Here is a 16,817-nt window from a genome sequence, read left to right as displayed (position 1 = left end):
TGCTCAGAAAACATTTGCATATTAGAAGAAGTTGTAGACAAGTTATATCTACATTAATGAAATCATAGTTCCATCAAGGTGATTGACTTCAGCAAATTAAAGCATGTCAGTCTTGTCTGACTCATTTCACAGTTTTACTGAAAATGCTGAACACATTGTTCTTTATACCATATAATCACTTTATCTGATTAGTCTCTTTTCTTTCAAACATTTAATTGAAATTATGATAGTATAACCAAAATTCATATATGGTCAGAATTCTATAATATTTGCCAGAGAGAAAGATCCAAATAATTTCAAATCTTGCTATTTCACTTTTTCTTCCAGCTATGAGTTCAACATCGGGCAAGCTAACTGTCCAATCATGTAAGTCTAAGAACTTTATTTAAATAATTAGTAGGGTTTCCATTGCATAAAAAAGGAAACTCTTTCAAAATGGAGTATCATCATTTCCCCTCTACAAATACATGTCAGGCAGTCATTAAACATTTATTATGGCACTTTATGCTAAGCACTGGGATTAAAAAAGATAAAATCATGTGTTCTCTGAAAGAAAATAAACCCTTAAATCTATCTATTACAGACATGCATTAAAGTCTTGTAAAAAGCTGAAGCTGAATAAAAAGTGAATTTTAAAGCTGATCTTTTTCAGTCACAAAATATACTCAGATCATATTAAAGAAGTATTGAAAATTTGTCTTGTCTATGGGAAATATGTGCATATGAAAACTAACAATGTATGTTTTGTGCTGAGGAATAATGTATTTAAAAGGCAGCTGAAGTGGGACTCAGAAACTAGTCATTGTACTAATAGCTGACTTCAATCCCTTAGGTAATAGGCTGCCCTTCATCCACAAATAAAATGTAACTATATATTTCTTCCACATTAAATCATCATTGCCTTTGTCTAGTCATTCTTGGACAAATGGTTCACATTGACCAGTTTACTCAAATAGCTAAGGTTACTTACTTAGATAAGTCTAACTACTCTATTCAGGATCTGCACCCAGTATATTTGCTTCATCAGTACCATGTCCTAATCAACTCAAACTCATGGCAAGAACATTAAATATTTTATTTGTCTCTAATGCACATAATAAGGATGCTTGATCAAAATTGTTTTATCACTAAAGCAGTGAAGGAATAGAGCCTCTCTCCAGAACAGTGAGATTTGCCTGAATGATTCTATGAGATATAAGTACAGGCTCTATTTTTTCCAAGGAATCTTGAATGATCTTGATATAGAAATGGGAGACATTTTTCTACAAACAAGTCTATAATTTGTTGTTTTGTTTTGTTTTGTAATCAATAAATAATAAACTCCAATGGCCTGTCATATTTTCAACAACTTTCAATTTTAAGGTTGTCAAGATATGGTCCATTGTAGAATATTGTTTGTGAAAGTCTTCTTGTTCCCTACAAAAACCCTTATTTAAAATCTCTCAATTCATATATAAATAAAACTGAAAAAAAGTTTCTCTTGCTAGAAAAGTAATTTTTTGTATTTTCATGGTTACCTTTCTTTGCCATTAATAAGATTTTTTCTTGATGTTGATTTCTTCCTCTCCCTGAGATAACTTATATATGTCTCTTAACGCCTTCTCAATTGTGTCTTCTCCAACATAGATCTCTTTTTATACACACCCAGTCCGACCTATCTACTTTTCTCCTATTTGTTCTTTTTAGCCATTTCTATTGTGATATTAAGGTCCTACCTTTGATGAAGAAAAGAGTTTATTGAAATAGTTTCTGTAAATTGTCAACATTTTTTTTTCTGTTTTCTATCCTCCTTATAGACTGTCCTTAGAAGACTTTGCTTAATCAAATATAATTTCAGGCTTACAATACACTTGTTCTATACTTGACTGCTATTTTTGCTTTATTATATGATTCTATTTGTAATTATCTATAACACTTTAGATAGTACTACTAAAAATCTGGAATGGATATTTAATTGATTTATAATATTGTTGCTGTCAATTTTTAACTAAAAAGGGGCCACTCACTGTCTCATTTCTTACCTAGCCTTAATCACTGAATGTGCAATGCCTCAGTCAAATTGAGACCTAGAAAAGAACTTAACTTAAAGAGGTTAAGGAATCCCATTGCATCTGAGGTCATTTTCATCATCCTAATCCATATCTTGCCACTGGTCTCAGATGACCCCAGAGGAAAAAGTGAGACTAGTGATCTTGCATAAGAAGGCAAGGAAGAAAGAAGGAAAGGAGGAAGGAAGGAAGGAAAGAAGGAAGGAAGGAAGGAAGGAAGGAAGGAAGGAAGGAAGGAAGGAAGGAAGGAAGGAAGGAAGGAAGGAAGGAAGGAAGGAAGGAAGGAAGGAAGGAAGGAAGGAAGGAAGGAAGGAAGGAAGGAAGGAGAGAGATGAAGGAAGGAAGGAGAGAGAGGAAGGAAGGAGGGAGGGAGGGAGAGAGAGGAAGGAAGGAGGGAGGGAGGGAGAGAGAGGAAGGAAGGAAGGGGGGAGTGAGGGAAGAAGGAAAGGAAGGAAGGAGTGGAGGAAGGAGGAGGGAGCATAGAAGAACAAAAAAGAAGGGAAGAATGGAAGAAGAAAAAAGGAACACAATTGGAAAGCAGAAGGATGAAAATAAAAAGTGACCAAAGGAAGAAGGAAGAAAATAAATGAAGGATGAAAAGAAAGAGGGAGAAAAAGGAGTAAAACTAGAGGTAGTAATAAATGGGGGGAAAGAAGGAGAAAAGGAAGGAAAGAAAGGAGCTAAGCAAAGAAAGAAAAGAAAGGAGGAAAAAAGAAATGAAGGAAGGGAAAAAAGAAAGGAGGGAGACAAGGAAGAAAGGAAAGAGAGAAGGTGGGGAGGAAGAAAGGAAAGTCAAAAAAGGGAAGGTAAGAAGGAGAAAATGAAAAAAAAAGGCAGAAGGAAAGAGGGAAGTAGGAAGAAGGGAAGAAAGAAGGAAAAGAAAGAGAAAAAAGGAAGGAGGAAAGGTAGAAGGTAAGAAAAGTAGGAGGGAGAGAAATAGGAAGAAGGGAAGATAGGGAAAGAAGGAGGAAAGAAAGAATGGAAGGAAAGAAGTATAGAGAGAAGAATGAAGGTAGTAAGAAGAAAGGAAAGAAAGTAGAAAAGAGAGAAAGTCAAAAGGAGGAAATAAATAAAAAAGGGAAGGAAATAGGAAGGAGGGAGAGAAGGAAAAAAGGAAGGTAGCAAGAAGCACAAGAAGAAAGAATGGAAAGGAGGAAGGAATGGAGGAGGGATTGAAGGTTTGGAGAAGGGAAGAAAAGAGACATGTAAGGAAGGAGGGAAGGAAGAGAATAAGCATTTATTAAGCTAAAAGTTTTACAAATATCTCCTTTAATCCTCACAACAATCCTGTAATGATATCTTTATCCCCACTTTACAACTGAGTAAACTGAGGGAGATAAAGGTTAAGTGATTTTGCTAATAAGTGTATCAGGTCAAATTTGAACTCAAGTACTCCTAATACCTACATAATAACTCTATAGTACCACCCACGGGCCTCAAGAATTCTCATTCTAGTTCAATAATTTTTAGCAGCAGAAGTTAATACCAAACCACAGTGAGAAATTTGAGTGGAACTGACTAAATTATACAATTAGATCTGTGCATGTAGGATGGACAGATATTAATGCTACAAATTAAGTAATGAAAAAGGTTTACTCATCTTTCTTCTACTTCCTTTGAAATTTTAGCAATCCTCAATTCTTCCCTTTCTCTGATTATCTAAATCCAATCATATCCATATTTCTTCTGCACTTTTCTATAAATTCACCTAGCCATCACCTTAGTTCAGGAGCTCACCATCTCCTGATGGATTATTGTAAAATAGTCTATTGGTTGATCTCCCTGCTTTGAATCTCTCCCATTTCCATTCCATGATCCACAATTGACAAAATAATCTTTTTAAAATTAAACTTCTGACTACATTCCTCTCCACCTGAAGAATCTTTAATGTTCTACTATTGTTTATAGTATTAAATACAAAGTCCTCAGTCCTTTATAACCTGATTTTAGCCAAACTTTTCAGACTTTGAACTATTCTCCTCATATTTTCTATATTCTCTCTACACTAGGACTTAGTATTACCCAAATTCAATATTCCATTTCCTATCTCTGTTCCTTTTACCAGGCTATTCCTTATAATTCAATTGCATTTCCCCCCACCTAAGTCTACAGAATTCTAAGCTCCTTTCAAGGTTTAACCAAAGAAGTCTTTCCTGATATTTACAGTTTTCAGTTTCCTCTATTTCCCTTACTTATCTTGAATTGATTTGTTTATATACTTCCAAGTAGGATGTTAATTTCTTTAAAAAGGAACTATTTTTTATTTGTTTTTTATCTTGCATCTCCAATATCGATGCTCAATAAGTGTTTCTTGAATTAGCATTGTATTATATTAGCCAATTATTTGTATACTCTAACACCACTGATGATCATGAGAAAACAAAGTATACTATATTCCAATACAATATGTCTACAAGTTCCCTTGTATAACTTGAAGGTGATTTATTCAAATTTTTAATAATACATCAAATTTCTTACAGGTTGTGGCAAACGAGTGACTCCAACAATAATCAACAGAATAGTTGGTGGAGAAATTGCACCCAAGTCTGCCTGGCCATGGCAAGCCAGTCTTCAGCATAATAATCTGCATCAATGTGGGGCCACTCTGATTAGTAACACATGGCTTGTTACTGCAGCTCACTGCTTTAAGAAGTAAGTTTTATCTAAGTCGAATGTTCCTATTTATCATAGGTTGAAACCCATGAAGTGGGAAATGGAGTTTTGCTGAATTGCTCTTCCCAAAGACATTTAAACAAATTCTATTAGCATCAGAAGGAAACAAGGTAAAGTAGAAAGAACAGTGGATGGTGAAACCTAGATTCTAAAGCTCTATAGCCTAGGGTAAACGACTTAATGTCCCCTACCATGAGGTACTTCACAAGTAAAGTCAAAGGCATCAGACTTTATAGTTTTGAGCATTTTATATTCTTGAGTATCTTCTTGTGTCTGCAACATTTATACATTCCAGCTGCCTTATATGAAATATGAAAACCATATTTTAAAATGGTAGAATTGAAGGTAATTTAAAGATTAATAAATCTAAACTTCCACAAAGTCTAGGAATGTCTTCTATGGTATTCTTAACCAATGATCATCTAGTCCATTTCAATCCCATGAATGATGGGGAAATTAGATGGTTTAACTATAGAGAGAAACTTTGATTCAGAAAGGCTTCATTTATATTCTTTCTCAGTCCCTTACTGGTTTGTGTGATCTTGAACAAGTTGCAACTTTTCTTTGCCTCAATTTCCTCAATAATAATGATGATAATTATAATAGTAATAATAATGATTATTATTACTAGTGATGTCATGCTTTACATAGTACTTTAATATTTGTAACCTTATAGTTATAGTGTTAATACAATTGTAAAAATGAGAGAGTCGGATTAAGTAATCTCTAAGAGCACTTCTAACTTTTTACTGTTTAATCTTGTGATATTTTCATGTACATTTTTATATCACTGAACTTTTAGAATTTTTTTTGTTAAGTGTATCTAAAACCTCTCTCCTTATAACTTCCATTAATCCATCCCAGTTCTGCCTTTTAAACTAATTCAGGACAATTTTACCACTCTTTTTACATTATAACCTTTCAGATTTTTGAAGAAAACTATTAAATACTTGAAGATAGAGTTGGATCGCATGACTAAAATTTTCCTACTGCAAATCATGTGTAGAAGATGGATTTAAGAAAGGAGAAATATGGAGGGAGATGATGAGTTTGGAACATGCTAAATATCCTACATTGATATGGGTGTACGGGTGTTCATGGAAGAGTAGTACCTGTGATGTGAGGGCGGCTGAGCCCTTTTCAGGGCTGCTTTTTGGTGTTCTACACTATCACCCAGTTCTCACCCATAGCTCCAAACAATTAAGGAACAGGCTAAACCAGGTTAAAGATAACCAAGGGGCTCAAGTCTATCAGTGAAAATTACCACTGGTGTAATGGGCAGATAGAACAATTTGTGCCAAGGAACGTGAAAGTAATTGAAGTAGGTTCTGTGGAGCATTTAGAGCTTGGTTAGACATTAAATGTACCAAGGTCATCCACAGCATCCCAAGCCATCACCAGCCATGTTGACTTTTGTCTTGTCACTGGATTCCTAAATCTTTGGGAGAGAGTGGGTCCAATGACTTTGCACAAACTCTGCCTTACTTAAATCTAATTTATGCATGAGTCAAAAGACATCACCTACACCATTTTACAATTTTTAAACGAGCTCAAAGCCTGGTACCAAAAGGCAAGTGTTAAACAGCAGGTGAGAATGCCCTGAGAGTTGTAGTCACCACCCTGCATACAGGCAGGTAAGGATCCCACTTTGTGGTCAAATCACACACACAAAAATACAAAAAACCTTTTATGGAGATGATTCTATTCACCATTGGTATATGGAATGTGTGCACATTTATGGACAATAAGAAATCCAGTAGACTTTAAAAGTGGACAGCTCTTGTGAGAGAACTCACAACATATCATATCTAAAAAACAGCTCTTAGTGAAACAAGGCTGACAAATGAAGGTCAGCTTACTGAATATATGTTTTTTTTTTTCCTGAGATGGAAACAATGATAGGAACCATGAAGCTGGCATAAGTTTTGCAATCAAAAGTAATCAAGTCAACAAGTTGTCATACTTATGCTTCTCAGAAGGAATGAATGGCAGGCTCATGATATTGCAACTGTCACTTGCAGGAAACTATCATTTTGTCAGTAGCAGTGCATCTCCCACTGTGGAGAACCTTGATGAGGTCAAAGAAAATTTTTTTTATAAAGCTTGAGACCCTCATCATTAATGTGCCAAAAGAATACAAGCTTGTAATTCTGGGTGACTTTAATGCCAGAGTAGGCAAAGTCTATCAGACATGGCAGGGGGTCCTTGAGAGGAATGGTGTCAGAAACAGCAATAGAAATTGCCACTAACTACTAAAGACTTTTGGATCTCATGAAATTATCACCAACATTATCTTCCATTTTATGAAACTTCATGGAAGCAAACATTGGACAAGGAAGAAACTATGTCATTGTAAAGAGAAGAGACAGGATATAAGAGTGATGAAGACAATATATGGTGCTGAGTGCTAAACTGATCATAAAAATTCTCTCCAAGCTAAACATTTGCAAGATGATTAACAAAAGACTTAATGTCAACAGATTGGAGCTCTTCTCTGATAATGAATAACTTGAGGGAAAGCTGAGCCATCAAAAGTTGGTAAGACTAGAACAGAAAAGGAGTGAGCAGTATTTAAAATTTTTGGTGCACAGTACATTTACTAATTTGAGCCAGAAAACTCACAAACATCAAAATTAGTTTAAACAAAATTATGGGGAAATTCAGAAGCTGGGAAATGAAAAACAAGAACTCTATAGGATTTCAGCAGGAAAGTTCATCTGTCTCAAAGAAGGCAACATTTAGCTGTTAGTAACAATAGAAGCACTTTATGATGTCCGGAAGGCTATTTATGGGATAAAGATGACCTTTGGTACATCTTAACTAGTCAGTGGTGACAGAGCCACACTGATTAATAAGATGATGATACTAGAGAGATGGGCTGAACACTCCAATAGTGTTCTCAATAGAACATCATCAATCAACCTTGAAGCTATTGACTATATACCTCAGGTTATAATTGAAAAACAAGTTTTAAATGTCATTAGGATCATCTTCTATGGGAAAGCACCTGGTACAGTTTGTATGACAACTGAGGCAGGGGATCCATTACTCACACAAAAAATGACTGAAATATCCTAAATAATATGGCAAGAAGGTGTTATCCCTTAGGAGTTCAAGAGTACCTCCATTGTCCATCTCTATAAAGTAAAAGGAAATAACTTGTCCTGTGACAATTATGAGTGGGGGGAGAGGGAGAGAGGGTCTCTCTCAGTTACTGCTGGTAAAATTCTTGCCAGAATTCTCCTTAAAAGACTAATCCTTTACCTAGAAGACTATAATCTACACGAGAGCCTGAGAGCCAATTTACATAGGCAGTAGAACATACACACAGATGATGAGGGTGACATATGCATTGCAAACAGTGTTTGGGAGGCTTCAAAGAAAAGCATAGAAAGTAAACATATTTGGCTGTCTAATAAAATCAAGGTTTCCAGAGACATTGTGCTGACCTCAGTGTAGTATGTCTGTGAAGTCTGTGCAGAATTCCAATGCCATGCCAGGAAATTGAATAACTTCATTTGAATTGTATTAGGAGGATTCTTGTTAGGTTCTTACTAAGTGCTAATGAGATAATGAGATATTAGGTTCTTACTAAGTGCTAAGTCAGTACCAGTACTTGACAATTCTCTAGTTCCGGCCTTTACTGGGAGTTTTACTTGTGAATTCCAGGGGAAGAGCTTGCATGCTTAGGAGGAGCAAGTTCATTGGTTGAAGTAATTCTTCCCAGAAGCCCTTGCATTATCCCACGCCCATTCTCTAGGAGGATAAAAGAGAGCAGCTCTGGAGGAAAGAGAGAGTTTTTTCTGGATGAGACTTGAGGCAGCTCTCTGCAGGAAGGGAAGTCGGCTCTCTACAGGAAGAAGAATCTGTCCAAGAGATTTGAGTTGACACAACAGATCTCCCAGAGAGCAGTCAGCAGCTTCTGGAGACAACAGCACATTACAAATTGGCTTCTACAACGTGGGGGGGGCAAAGACTTTTGCTTATCCTGACAAGGACTTATTCTGAGCCCTTCAGAGGAGCTAGACTGGACCATTGCAATTTGGCGCCCAAACAGGGACAGACATGATCCTGATTCCAGTGGAAAAGCTTCCGATCCAGATCTCAGTCTCTCTGACCCAGAACCGTGAGTAAGAAGGAAACTTTGTTAAAGATTAAGTGAGAGTTCTAATAGATAAATAAGGAACTTAACTTGTTAAGGGCTAAACCAGCAATCTCTTATAGTGAAATGGGGTAAACACCTTCTGTTCAAGGAAAATGTTTAGAGAGCACCATCAAGGTTATGAAAAGCCAAGGATTGATTATAATTTTGGAGGAGATTACTGAACTTTTAAAAACTGTGAAGGTCATATGTCCTTGTTTTTCTCTGGAAAAAGAATTGGATCTAGATGAATGGGAATTAATAGGAAAGCAATTAGGTGAACACTACAATTGCCCTTGGAACATTTTGCCCTTTGGTTCCAGACCAAACTCATTTTCCAAAGATACGCTTCATACCTACAATTTAATCCAAATGGCTTTAAAAAATGTTATTCTAAAGGAAGAGAAGAAGGAGCAAAATGGGGAAGTGTCAACTAAACTAGGTGAAAAGGATGAATCAGATAACAATGAAGTTAAGTACAATTCTGAGCAACAGGAGCATTTCCCATCTCCTCCCTCAATTAACCCTTCAGGGGTGGAGCAAGAAGGAGGAGGGGAAGAGGCAGAAACACAAACAGAATCGCCTGTGAAGCAGCCTAAGCCTATGACAAGATTTAAAAAAGCATTGGTTAAAGCTAAGAGAGAAGGACAGGATATAAGTAATTTTACACATGCATATCCTGTGATTGAAGATATTGACTCTGTAGGTCAAAAAAGGAGAAGATATGCACCTTTAGATTTGAATAAGATTAAAGATTTGAAAAAAAGTTGTACCCTTTATGGGGCTACATAAGCTTATGTTAAAATGTTACTAGATGGTTTGTCTTATGGAGTCCTAACCCCGAATGATTGGAAATCCATAGCAAGGACATGCCTACAACCTGGACAAAATTTGTTATGGCTTGTGGAGTTTCATGAATTATGTAAAATACAAGTCAGATGCAATTTGGAAATAGGAGTTAACAGACAATTCACTTTTGAGCACTTAGCTGGTGAAGGTCAGTATGGAGAGAATTCAGAACAGATTAATTATACCATGACAATATATGAGCAAATTGCTAAGGCTGCAATAAAAGCTTGGGGTGTCCTCCCTGGACAGAAAGATCAGGGAGAGGCTTTCACTAAAATAGAGCAAGGTCCCAATGAACCTTTTGCAGATTTTGTGGGACGTTTGCAAACTGCTGTCAAAAGAACTATTGGAGAAAATGCAGCTACAGAAATAATGACCAGACATCTGGCTAAGGAAAATGCCAATGAGATTTGCAAAAGAATTATATGGGGATTAGACAAAGATGCTTCGTTAGAGATCATAAGACGCTGTGCTACAGTGGGAACAAATGCTTTTTACACCCGGACAATGATGAACGTGGAAAGACAGGGTCCCTCCTGGCAAGGGACTTCTAGAGAAACTCGGCGATGTTTTCAATGTGGAAAAATTGGACATCTAAGAGCTCAGTGTAGGTATGGAGATACAGTGAGAAGACAGGGTGAGAAAAGATCTAAAACTCCATGTCCAAAATGTCACAAGGGTCTCCACTGGGCCTCCGAATGTAGATTGACCCAGGGAAATGAGAGGCGGAGCCCGGCTTCAGCCCCCCATGATGGCATGCCGAGGTTACATCCTGAGAATTTTAAGACATGATCAATCATCCAAAAGGCAATCAGATGGAAGAAAGGGATTGAAATTAGGAAAAATAGAGTTGTGTGCAGTAGAGACTACTGAGATACTCCCTGGAGAAATGAAATCTGTTCCTGTTGAGCCTATAGATCCTTTGCCTCCAGGCACAGTAGACTTGACCATTTCACCTTCTGAGAGTGCCTACAAAACAGTGTCCATCCATACACTGATGTGGGAAACTGGAGAACATGTAGCTAATATCCCAGTCACTAACACAGGTAGACAACGTGTGATTTATCAACCAGGAGAAGTAGTAGCATCAGGTTTATTGTTACATACCCCTAATAAGCAACCTGGTGATAGTCGCCTAGATTCTGACTCCAATGAACAAAATCCAGGAATATATTGGACAGCAGCTGTGACAGCTGACCGACCTATGCTTACTATTTATGTAAATGGAATACCATTTGAAGGATTGGTAGACACAGGTGCAGATTGTACAGTTATTAGAGATGCCAATTGGCCCAGTCACTGGCCAAAGATTAAGGCAGACACCTACATGTCTGGGGTAGGAGGATCAATAGAAGCAGAAGTTAGTGCTAGGCCTTTGAGATGGATATTTGAAGGTGAAACAGGAGTTTTACTCCTTTTGTGGTTGAAAAAATCCCCATCAATCTGTGGGGAAGAGACATTTTACAGCAGATAGGATTACAAATAAGCACTTCGGCTTTTTAGGCAGGGCTGCTGTTGAAGGCCTACCTGCACTTTCACCGGTTCCTATTCAGTGGAAGACTGATTCACCAGTGTGGGTAGAACAGTGGCCCTTAAGAAGTGATAAAATTCAGGCCTTATTAGACATAGTGAACGAACAATTTGACCAAGGACACTTGCGGCCTTCTCTAAGTCCTTGGAATTCCCCAGTATTTGTGGTGAAAAAGAAATCTGGAAAATGGAGGATGTTAACTGATCTAAGAAGAGTAAATGAACAGATGGAAACTATGGGAACTCTTCAGCCTGGACTTCCATCTCCTACTCAGTTGCCAAGAGAATGGCCTCTAGGGGTTATAGACATTAAGGATTGTTTCTATTCTATTCCTCTAGATAAGGAGGATATGAAAAGATTTGCTTTTTCAGTGCCTACAGTTAATTTGGCTGAGCCTTATAAAAGATATGAATGGACAGTTTTGCCACAGGGAATGAAAAACAGCCCTACTATGTGCCAAATGTATGTTGCTGCTGCTCTTGCTCCAGTAAGAAAAGCCTTTCCAAAAGTAATATTATTACATTATATGGATAATATTTTGGGATGTGCACCTGAGGAACAAATGTTAGAAGCATGTCTACAAAAGACCATGAAAACATTAAAGTACTACAAACTGCATATAGCTACAGAAAAAATTCAAAGACATGCTCCTTTTCAATATTTAGGATATGAAGTATATCCTAAGACACTCACAGTATAAAAGCTTTCTTTAAGAACATAGAAGTTGAACACCTTAAATGATTTCCAAAAATTAATAGGAGATATCCAATGGATGCGTCCAGTGTTAGGCTTAACTACCAATCAACTACAACCTCTATATGACATTTTAAGGGGAGACAGTGCTTTAAATTCACCACGCCAGCTTACAAAAGAAGCACAAGAGGTGTGGAGGAGGAAGGAATTTATGACCAGAGGAGAACTAGAGATCATTATTGATCACAAAATAGAAGATTTTGATTACATCAAACTAAAAAGTTTCTGTACAAATAATACTAATGCAAACAAGATTAGAAGGGAAGTAACAAATTGGGAAAATATTTTTAAAAACAAAGGTTCTGACAAAGGTCTCATTTCCAAAATATATAGAGAACTGACCATAATTTATAAGAAACCAAACCATTCTCCAATTGATAAATGGTCAAAGGATATGAACAGACAATTCTCAGAGGAAGAAATTGAAACTATATCCACTCACATGAAAGAGTGTTCCAAATCACTACTGATCAGAGAAATGCAAATTAAGACCACTCTGAGATACCACTACACACCTGTCAGATTGGCTAAGATGACAGGAACAAATAATGACAAATGTTGGAGGGGATGTGGGGAAATTGGGACACTAATACATTGCTGGTGGAGTTGTGAAAGAATCCAGCCATTCTGGAGAGCAATCTGGAATTATGCCCAAAAAGTTATCAAACTGTGCATACCCTTTGACCCAGCAGCGCTACTACTGGGATTATATCCCAAAGAAATACTAAAGAGCGGAAAGAGACATATATGTGCCAAAATGTTTGTGGCAGCTCTTTTTGTTGTAGCTAGAAACTGGAAGATGAATGGATGTCCATCAGTTGGAGAATGGTTGGGTAAATTGTGGTATATGAAAGTTATGGAATATTATTGCTCAGTAAGAAATGACCAGCAGGAGGAATACAGAGAGGGTTGGAGAGACTTAAATCAACTGATGCTGAGTGAAATGAGCAGAACCAGAAGATCACTGTATACTTCAACAACGATACTGTATGAGGATGTATTCTGATGGAAGTGGAAATCTTCAACATAAAGAAGATCCAACTCACTTCCAGTTGATCAATGATGGACAGAGGTAGATACACCCAGAGAAGAAACACTGGGAGGGGAATGTAAATTGTTAGCACTAATATCTGTCTGCCCAGGTTGCATGTACCTTCGGATTCTAATGTTTATTGTGCAACAAGAAAATGATATTCACACACATGTATTGTACTTAGACTATATTGTAACACATGTAAAATGTATGGTATTGCCTGTCGTCGGGGGGAGGGAATAAGGGAGGGGGGGTAATTTGGAAAAATGAATACAAGGGATAATATTATAAAATATATATATATATATATAATAAAAAAAAAAAAAAAAAAAAAAAAAAAAAAAAAAAAGAAGCACAAGAGGCTTTGAGAGAAGTTGAACTGGCTTTATCCAATGTGGTTGAAAGAGTCACTCACAAACCCTTGGAAATATCAGTTTTTGCTACAAAAGAGGCACCCACAGCAGTCCTTCATCAAGGAGACAGTGTGATTGAGTGGGTGAACCTCCCAGCACAACCAGAACAAAGCCTTATTCCTTACCCAGTGCTTGTGGCTAGGATTTTATTAAAGGCTATTAAGAGAGTAATACAATTATCTGGAATAAGTCCTGAAAAAATATACACATTCTATACTAACACACAAATTAATGTATGCTGTGAGACCATCCCAGAATGGCAAATTTTATTGGCCACCGCTCCAAATTTTGCACATGGATCTCCATTAAAGATAACCCAGCTACTACATAATTGGCGATGGATTTTTGAAGAAAAGGTTTCTAGGGTTCCTCTTAAAGGACCAACAATCTTTACAGACTCCTCCAAAGAAAATATTTGTGCTGTATACCCTCATGATTTAACCATAAAGAGAGTAGTCAGGACTCCTTTTCAGTCCACTCAACAGAATGAATTATTTGCTAACATGCTAGCTCTTACTTATTACCCAGGAGACATAAATATAATTACTGATTCAGCCTATTCAGTAGGTGTAGTAGAAAGAATTGCCACAGCCCAAATAAAATTTGCAGCCTCTAATATTTATCAGCTCTTTAAGGAACTTCAAGAGCAAGTGAGAAAACATCCAGGCAAGATTTATATCTTGCATGTCCACTCACATAGTGGACTTCCAGGTCCTATTTTTGATGGAAATTCAAAGGCAGATAGCCTTCTAACCATGTTAGCCAGTAGTCCTTTATTTCAGGAAGCACAAGAATCTCATTCTAAATATCATCAGGCTGCTCGAGCTTTATGTTTACAATTTGGAATCACAAGAGAGGAAGCTAGGAGCATAGTAAAAAGCTGTACAGCTTGTCTTCCTTTCCATGCTCCTACACTCGCTCCAGGAAGAATCCTCGTGGTTTGAGACCCAGTGAAATCTGGCAAATGGATGTGACCCATTATAAATCTTTTGGTTGTCTGTCTTTCATCTACATGGTAGTAGATACCTTTTCAGGATTCACTTTTGCAGTGCCAACAGCAAAAGAGACAGCTCGAATGGTCACTGAATTCCTTATCCAAGCATTTGCAATTATGGGTATGCCACAAGAAATAAAAACAGATAATGGACTTGCATATAGTTCTAAACATTTTGCGCACTTTTGTGCGCAGTATAAGATTTTACACACTACTGGAATACCTTTTAATCCGCAAGGTCAGGCAATAGTAGAGAGAAGAAACAGAGACATTAAGACACTCCTCCAAAAACAAAAGAAAGGGGGAGCCACAGGTAACCCTAGAGAACTTCTAAATTTAGTTCTCTATACCATTAATTTTCTAATTTTTGACAAAGATGTACTGGCTCCGGCAGACAGGTTTTATAACCCACCAGAAGGGCAGTGTCCAGTGCGAGCAGCTCCACTGTCTCTAGATAATCGCCAGGTGATGTGGAGAGACCCAGAAAGTGGTAAATGGAAGGGACTAGATAGGTTAACTGCTTGGGGGAGAGGGTTTGCTTGTATTTCTTCAGATGGAGAAGGAATCAGATGGGTGCCAATGAGTTGTATTCTCCTTGTCCATCAGAGAGAGACAGAAAAAGAGAAAGACCTCAAAACAAAGGAGGAAATCTAAGAAACATCTGACATTGAAAGAGCATAGCTAATAAGAAGACTGGTAAAGAACTTTAAAAACCAGCAGGAATCATTGGATTTCCTAACACAAGATGAGACTAATGGACAATGGACTTATGGACATTTATAAATTCTCAATTTATGATTATTTGATCATGTTATTTGTTACATACTTCTAGCATGTATTATGTTACTATGTTACTATGTGTTTATGTAATCTATGTATTTATGTGTAATGCCTCCCATATTGATGGATTTATGTTTCAAGGTCATGACCACCCTAAGTTCTAAATCAAAAGAAAGGGGGAGATGTTAGGTTCTTACTAAGTGCTAAGTCGGTACTTGAGAGTTCTCTAGTTCCGGCCTTTACTGGGAGTTTTACTTGTGATTTCCTGGGGAAGAGCTTGCATGCTTAGGAGGAGCAAGTTCATTGGTTGAAGTAATTCTTCCCAGAAGCCCTTGCATTATTCCATGTCCATTCTCTGGGAGGATAAAAGAGGGCAGCTCTGGAGGAAAGAGAGAGTTTTTTCTGGATGAGGCAGCTCTCTGCAGGAAGAGAAGTCGCTCTCTACAGGAAGAAGAATCTGTCCAAGAGATTTGAGTTCACACAACAGATCTCCTCCCAGAGAGCGATCGGCAGCTTCTGGAGACAAGTGCATGTTACAGATTCTGAAGAGCATCTGGCAAGATAAGTTACCAGACCTTGAGGTAATTTTTGAGCTAAATCGCCAAGTATTTAAATTCTACTGCAGAGAGCACAACTCCAATTTGCTGGCCATATTATCTGAATGCCAAACATATATTTCTCCTAAAAGACTATTTTATGGAGAACTCACATAAGGCAAATGCTCACATAAAGGTCAGAAGAAGTGGTAAAAGAGTACTCTCAAGAACTTTCCAAAGAACTTTGGAATTGATTGTGAAACATGGGGGACCCTAGCACAGCATATTAATATAAAAAAAGGTGCCATGCTCTATGAGCAAAGAATTGCGATAGCTCAAAGTCCATGTGAGCTGCACACCTTCAGAGATATCTCCACTCCAGATGTTCACATGAGCTATCTGTGCCAAACCTGTGATAGAGCTTTCCCAACTTACATTAGTCTGAACAGCCACCATCTGACACATTGTACCTTGACCCCAAAAATGTCATTTTGGTGCTCTTTGGGAACAAAGAGAAACAAAGAACCAATATTGTAGCTTTTCAAATATTTGAAGACAACTATTAAATATTTGAAAATAGAGAGTTGGATGGTATGACTGAAAGTTTTCTACCACAAATTCTATGTGGATTTGAGAAGGGAGTAGTAATATGTGGGGATGATGAGTTCCAGTTTGGACATGTTCATAATATTTACATTTATATAGAGTTTTAATGTTTGCAAAGTACTTCATACATGTTAATTCATTTGATTCTCAGCATAACTTTGTGAAGTAGGTACTATTTTATTCTCATTTTATGGTGGGGAAATTGAGGCTAAGAAAGGTTAAATGACATTGAAATCAGGATGTAAGGGCCAGTGTCTGGGGCCAAATATGAATTCAAATTTTTATGACTCCAAGTTCCACACTCCTATCCACTATGAAACTTAGCTGCAAGTTTGATTAACTAGTTTAATAAACCGACTTTAACAGATATAATATAGAGTAGATAGTAAAAGATGCAAAAACAGAATTCAGAAAAGCAAATTGATTTGGGAATTCATGTAATAAAGGCTTTGAGAAACAG

General features: G+C 37.2%; 1 protein-coding gene across 2 annotated transcripts in view; it reads left to right on the top strand.

Annotated features, from left to right (window-relative positions):
* Nucleotides 1–16,817, top strand: part of TMPRSS11A (transmembrane serine protease 11A) — a 75,716-nt gene that overhangs the window by 45,958 nt on the left and 12,941 nt on the right. Inside the window, exons 6-7 of one of the 2 annotated variants that reach the window (XM_074274089.1) lie at nucleotides 328–366; nucleotides 4,529–4,700. In XM_074274089.1, coding sequence (XP_074130190.1) covers nucleotides 328–366; nucleotides 4,529–4,700 — 211 coding nt within the window. The remainder of the gene's footprint in view (nucleotides 1–327; nucleotides 367–4,528; nucleotides 4,701–16,817) is intronic. The other variant, XM_074274090.1, reaches the window with a different exon arrangement.

This window comes from Sminthopsis crassicaudata, chromosome 6 (assembly GCF_048593235.1).
Source record: "Sminthopsis crassicaudata isolate SCR6 chromosome 6, ASM4859323v1, whole genome shotgun sequence".
Lineage (NCBI taxonomy): Eukaryota > Metazoa > Chordata > Mammalia > Dasyuromorphia > Dasyuridae > Sminthopsis > Sminthopsis crassicaudata.
This window is presented reverse-complemented; position numbering and strand designations above follow the sequence as displayed.